Genomic DNA, 6,860 nt, shown 5'->3' with positions numbered 1-6,860 from the left:
AAATAAAACATATTCCAAGACGACATTATTTTATACCAGGAGCCGTCTTCTTAAATACATTAAACCAAAGTTACTTTAAAGGAATAGTTACAAACTTTATAAAGAAACCAAAGTGTGTCTTTTAAGTGGATTTGTGTGCTTCAACTGTCTCTTTGTTTTTAATAAAACGTTGATAGTTTGGACTCTGACTATGTTTGTGTCGCAGGGCGGAGAAAGCAGAAGGCAACCTGAGAGACAAAGCGCAGGGCAAAGCTCACATCTGTTTAACTCTTCCTGACGTCACCTGTCCATCAACTCATAACTATTTATTGTCTGCTGCTTCTTCTCATTGAAAACATGTTCAAGCTAAATAACTGATTTGCATCAAGTTATAATTGTGCCACTTTCAACCCCTCAAGTTGTTGCGTTGCCGGTCTGGAATCCCACAATGCATTGCGGTCCCCTGGTGTCCAATGAAAACACTCCGTCAAACGTTGCGCTGCATTCTTTGGGTCTGTGTTTCTGTCTTATGGACTTTGTGGAAATGAAGAGAAAATCGTCAATTGTTTACATTTTTGCAGCGGCTTGTGCTGGTTGTTAATTATTCATTCATTCACGAGAACATTCACACACACACACAGTCAAACACTCAAACACATTCACACAATATCCTATCCAGTATTTAAAGAATGGTCAAGGATTCCTGTGCTTTTATTGTGAAAGACGTGACCTGGTGCTTGTACCACATCCTTGTTCTTGTCTCCTCCATGTTGCAGATGTGTAAATAGTTCTGTGATCTCTTCTTCTCTTTCAAAGTGGAGGGGAATAATTAAATAAACAGTTTTTATATGATTCTATATTGAAGAAGCATATTTTTGGATGTCTCTGTTTTCTGATCCAGGATTGAGTCAGTGATTATTGAGGATGACGTTTGGAAATTAAAGGTTGAGTTTTATACAGTATTTAAAATACTATTTAATAATAATAATTGTTTGATATTCATATTAATCAGTAAATTAAATGTACCTATTAAAAGCATACATTATGTACATTTTATTAATAAGCACGATGTATTCATCCAGATTTAAAATTCCATTCACACATTAACAACCATATTTAACAATACATACAAGAAGTCAGACAACCACGTTTCACTTGAACTTTTTATTGGTGTTTGGCAAGTTTGATGATTGTAAAAACTTTGCAGTTGAACATTTTACAAAGTTCAGTCAAACTAAGTTTTCCCGAGGCCGATGTCACACGTCATCCGGCCAATCGCTGCTCGCCACGGGTCACTGTCGGGCGTGGCCTTCGCGTTTCAGGCCAAATAACGTGAACAAAAAGTTAAGAATCAGGTAAAGACATTCAACAATTTAAGTTTCTGCATTGCCTGGAATCCCACAATGCTTTGCGATAACAACAACAACTTTATTTTGAAGTTTTAACTCAACAATCCTATATTTACAGATGTCTTGGACTCGAGTCATCTCACCAGTTTTCACAAAACAAAATAAAAAGTCCAAAGTGACGAGTCATCAATTAAACCCCTTTTTAAATGAAGTTTTAAACTCCGTTGACATCTTTTCTCCTTTGTTTAACTTGTTATGTTCAGTATCACAAGGAGACAAACTTTATTCTGGAGACACTATAAACATGTAATATGTATTACTCCTAAATGAATCCTGATGACTGAATGAATATGTTGTCTGCAGCTGCCCATCAGATAGAAAAACAAATACAAAAGAATAAAGATATTTTTGTTGTATTTCTATTTAGTTTCTGCTGGAAACCCTGACAGATCATTCCAGACAGACAGCCGACAACCTCTCAGAGAAAAGTTGATGGAGAAAACCTCGAGGGAACGAGGCTGCATGTGTACGAGTATCTGTGCATCCCTACAGTTAGAAGACGAGGTGGAGGAGATGAGGTGGAGAAGATGAGGTGGAGGAGATGAGGTGGGGAACACATAGGGTTGAGTCTAAATAGTTTCCCTTGAAGGACGTGAGAGAAGTGATTAGTTTACTCCAACAGGAGAGATGATCAGAGGAGCAGAGTTTATACCATCATAATAATAACCAGGACAGAAGAATGGGAGGAGCTTCTCCTTGAAGGAGCAGCCAGTAAAGGAGTAGATGAGAACTGCAGCTTCTACGTCATAGAAGGAGACCAGACCCTCCTCATAGTCCACAAACACCCCCACCTTCTGAGGCCCAGACTTCAGGGAGAGAAGAACTGGAGGATCATCAAGAGCTTTATACTCGTTTCCATTTCTCAACCATAAAGTCCAGTAACCGTTCTGAGGACTCGGTGTGATGAATCCCTTCCTGTTGACCGACTCTCTGGTCACTCCTAAAAACCATTCAGACTTTTGTTTAACTTGAACCTCATAATAAAGTTTTTCTGAAGAGAACTTCTGTGTTCCTAAAACACAGTGACCTTGAAAGAACCTCTGTGGATTGTCGGGGAGACGTGGCTGATGTACCCGAGCATGTTTCACTTGTTTCCTGTCACCAGACAGGATGAGGTCACGATGAGCTGTTTCAGGATCAAGAGTCACGTCCACTGCAAACTTCTGGACCCTCTTCATCTCAACTTCAACCAGCGTCTTCATCATGTTACTGAGCGTCTCCTCCAGCTGAGACACAGCTCTCCTCACAGTCCCCTCATGTGATGCTGGAGGAACACTGACCTGAGACCAGTCCTTGGTGGGTGGTGGATGGTGGATGTTGAGGGACTGGACACTCTGGAGGAGGTGGAGGTGGTCTTCAGAGAGGGAGAGCTTCTCCACCTCAGTGCTCCTCTTCATCAGATCAGAGATCTCCTGTTCCATCTCTCTGATGGCGTCTTCAGCCTGTTTCTTGGTGCTTCTCTGCTTCTCTTCTATCGTAGTGATGAGCTCCTTCAGTTTCCTCTCCACAGACTCCTTCAGACCAGTGAAGACCTGAACACCTTCTGCTTTCTCTCGGTCTGCATCTTCCTCACTGAGCTTCACGTTGTGTTGGACCTCCTGAATCTTCAGGCGTCTCTTCTGGATCATCTCCTGAGTTTCAGCCTCTGTCTTCTGCAGCTCCACCTTCTTTCCTTCATATTCTTGTTTCAGAGGAACAACATTGTGCATCTTGTGGTCCAACACAGTGCAGAGCATGCAGACACACGTCTGGTCGGTCCTACAGAACAGCTCCAGAGGTTTATCGTGCTTCAGACACATCCTGCCTTCCAGGTTCTCCACAGGGTCCATCAGCTGATGTCTCTTCAGGCCTGACATTGTCAGGTGAGGCTCCAGGTGAGTCTCACAGTAGGAGACCAGACACACCAGGCAGGACTTCAGGGCCTTCAGTTTGGTTCCAGTGCAGACGTCACAGGGAACTTCTCCTGGTCTGGACTCTTGTTGCTCTGAGCTGCTGCTGCTGGCTTTCTGCTGAGTCGACTGTCTGAACTGAGAAACCATCTCAGACATGAAGGTGTTGACCCTCAGATCTGGTCTGGTGGTGAAAACCTCTTGGCACATGGGACACTGGCACCGGTCACTCACATTCCAGTGTTCAGTGATGCACTTTTTGCAGAAGTTGTGTCCACATGGTGTTGTGACTGGATCAGTGAACACATCCAGACAGACGGAGCACAGGAACTGGTCTTCAGACAGCAGAAGGTTTGCAGAAGCCATGTCTACACACATTGAGGAAGAAAAGAAGAACATGTTTCAAAATAGAATTCAATAATTTGTCGAAAAGGAACAATAATTTCTGGTTTCAAGGTGGGCCTCTCAACAGAGACTGCCCTCCTCGTTGTCTCTGAGCACCTTCACACTGCTAGAGCAGCCTCTCTCTCCTCTGTCCTTATCCTTCTAAACCTTTCTGCTGCATTTGACACAGTGGACCACCAGATCCTCATGTCCTCCCTTCAGGACCTCGTATCTCAGGTTCTGCTCTCTCCCTCTTCTCATCCTACCTCAACGACCGCACTCACCAGGTAACCTGGAGAGGAGTTGTGTCTGAACCTTGTCCTCTCACTAGTGGGGTACCTCAGGGCTCCGTCCTGGATCCCCTCTTCGCTTTTTACACCAACTCTCAGCTCTGATTTTTCCTACCATAGCTATGCTGATGACACCAACTGTGGGCGTCTCTCAGTGGATATCCAGACACCACCTGAAAATGATCCCTGACTAGACTGAACTACTTCTCCTTCCAGAGAAAGACTGTCCCACCCACAGCCTGACTATTACGCGTCTTCATCACACCTGAGACTGTGAGGAGGACTTCATCAAGGGGAGGACACGTCAACACGAGACCTTCTGTCCCCAGGAGACCAGAAACACGGCATCATTTATGGTGAGTGAGAACTAGTAGTAACCAGGGTTTTTCCTGCATAGAGAAAATTTGGGCGCGCGCCTAAGCCATTTCCCCGAACGCCTATGACAAATCCCGAGCGCCTAAGGCAAAAAAAAGTCTGCGCTGGAAAAAAACGAAGAAAAAAAACTGTGTTCATCACGTGCATGTCAGCGAATATGTTCTCAATAGTATGTTTCAAGTAGCATACAGCCGAAGCCTCGTTCTGTTTTGATCAATAGTAATAGAGTTGATAAGCGTGTCTTCTTGTCTGATCAATATGCAACTGTGAGGTGCGCGAATGGACAGAGCGGCCAGCTGCTGATCACTCAACAGCCCGACGTGCACGAACACACCTGGACTATTGTCAATAGGGATGCACCGATCTGATCGGCGCCGATCCATATCGGCCGATATTCCCATTCTCGGTTTTGATCGGCGTTCTCAAAACGGCTGATAAAACTTGGCCGATAAGATGACATAAAATCTGCGAGAAAAACTATCAGATACGTTTCAATCGTGGCGCACCGCAACGGAGAGTGAGAGGTCAGAGGGGATCCTCACCACCGAGCGGCGTCCCCGTCCCTTGAGTTGAATCACTGGGTCAACTCAGCCGACTCTCACATGTCTGCCCCTAGAGACTGATGTTGAGGGGAAACACATTCGATCGGGAGCGCGCGAGGGTTTTGATAAAGTTAGCGGAAGGATTTACGTGAAAACATCTGGTTTTGTAAAGTTAGCGGAAAGAACCACGTGAAACATCCGTTTTTCTAAATAAGATGTCGACAAATCATACACTAACATATACAAGTAAACAATGAACTGATTTTGTATCTTTAGAGATCGTTTCTGAGATTGAGCTTAAATTATGCTAACATTAAAACATTTTTACTGTACCAAGGAAGAGTTTATAAAAAATAAGTCAGTCTTTTGTATGTTAAAAAAAGTCCTGTAAATGGATTTCCCCAAGAGTTCCAGGAAATGAATGATGCAGATGTGTTCCATACATATCTGAAATCCCCTACAATAGCAGTCAAACAATTGTAATGTATCAATTAGGACATTTTTCAAAGTAAAAGTCCTAAATGTTTAAAGAAATCAGTAATTTCTTTAATGTTTGAGGTGCTTTATATATGTATTTCCTCATATTCCTAGGCAATAATGCTACACAATAAATAGAATGCTTCAATCGACACCGTGATCGGTGATCGGTATTATCGGATCGGCAGATACTGATTTCAGTGATCGGTGATCGGCACCAAAAAACCTGATCGGTGCATCTCTAATTGTCAATCTATTAGCCTATCTATTTTAATCTTAAATGGAAGCAAAATGATTTCCTAAGCATTGCCTCCATTATTTATGCGAAAGAAAACAAAAAAAATACATAGATGTCTGCTAATTACGGTGATATGGCAACACAGACGCACAGCGCGCCAACAATTTTTTTGGGAGCACCGAAGACCCATTTTGACCCAGGAAAAACCCTGGTAACTATTTCTGACAACAGCTCTGACAACAAAGCTCTGCTGACTGATGACTAACACATCACATTTCCTCCAGCTGCTTCACAATAAAAGCCATAAACTCTTATTGTGAAACTACTCGAAGAAATAGAGGAAGTGATCAATGAACAGTAACAAAAGCAGGACAGTCAGAGAGAGACTACATTTAAAACCACAGATTCAGTTACTAGTTACTAAAATCCTCCTGAGACAGTTTAAAGCAGTTAAAGTGAGTTTCTGTGTCGTGGGACTGTGGACAGACAGCCATAGTTATATTGTTAATCATTCATCAGGTATGAAGTGATAAGAGAGGAACTTCCTGCCCGAGTAAAGCTAAAGTGTTGTGTTAATCCTGGTGATCACAGGTGTGAATATGATCACATGTACTCACCAGTGTTTGGAAGAGACTCTGTTGAGTTGTTGAGAAAAACCTGAAGACGTCACTTTGAATCGTCTGAGAGAAAAGCAGAGACTCGTCTCGACTGCAGTGTTTATAACTCTGAAGTTAACTTTCGTTTCCTGAGTGTGACGCAGCAGCAGCTCTCCTCTTCAGGGTGGCTCCGCCTCTTATCTGCAGCTCTTATGAAACACAGTAAAGCTGCAGGAAGCGGAAGTGAAACAGTAGAACCCTGAAGATGTTCATGAAGACAAACCATGTTTCATGTACAGCCGGCAGGAATAGTTATTTAATGTCTTAAAGCTGATTAATGTCCTCTCTGCAGGACACAGAGACAATAGAGACGTGTCAGCTGTCAGTGATTGAACCGCTGAAACCAAAGTTACTGATTAGATGTTCATTTCATAGATGGTGGTCCCATGTATCACGGTGTGGACCATGCAGCAGGCTCTGCTATGGGGGCGGGGCTAACTTGTGCATACAGCGTCTCTATGGGGGCGGGGCTAACTCGGCACACAGCGTCTCTCCTCCAGGCACGTGCACAGACATTTTGGGGGGCAGGTGCTCAAACAAAAAAAAAGGGCACCCAATGCCAAAAAAAAAAATTCTGACCGAGTTGAAGCATTAGCAGCAATACACTGATGGAGCTGTCCT

At 43.4% G+C, this 6,860-nt stretch overlaps 1 protein-coding gene across 1 annotated transcript; it reads right to left on the bottom strand.

Annotated features, from left to right (window-relative positions):
* Positions 1-1,128: 1,128 nt before the first annotated feature.
* LOC130191717 (E3 ubiquitin-protein ligase TRIM39-like) lies at positions 1,129-6,288 on the bottom strand. The gene is made up of 2 exons (XM_056411382.1): positions 6,201-6,288; positions 1,129-3,645 (listed from the first exon to the last, which is right to left on the bottom strand). Exon 2 carries the CDS (start codon positions 3,641-3,643, stop codon positions 1,994-1,996), a length of 1,650 nt encoding a protein of 549 aa, XP_056267357.1. The 5' UTR covers positions 3,644-3,645; positions 6,201-6,288; the 3' UTR covers positions 1,129-1,993.
* Between the last annotated feature and the right edge of the window lie 572 nt (positions 6,289-6,860).

The sequence above is a fragment of the Pseudoliparis swirei genome, chromosome 3 (genome assembly GCF_029220125.1).
Source record: "Pseudoliparis swirei isolate HS2019 ecotype Mariana Trench chromosome 3, NWPU_hadal_v1, whole genome shotgun sequence".
Classification (NCBI taxonomy): Eukaryota; Metazoa; Chordata; class Actinopteri; order Perciformes; family Liparidae; genus Pseudoliparis; species Pseudoliparis swirei.
Note: the sequence above shows the minus strand (reverse complement) of the source record. Positions and strands in the feature narration are given on the sequence as shown.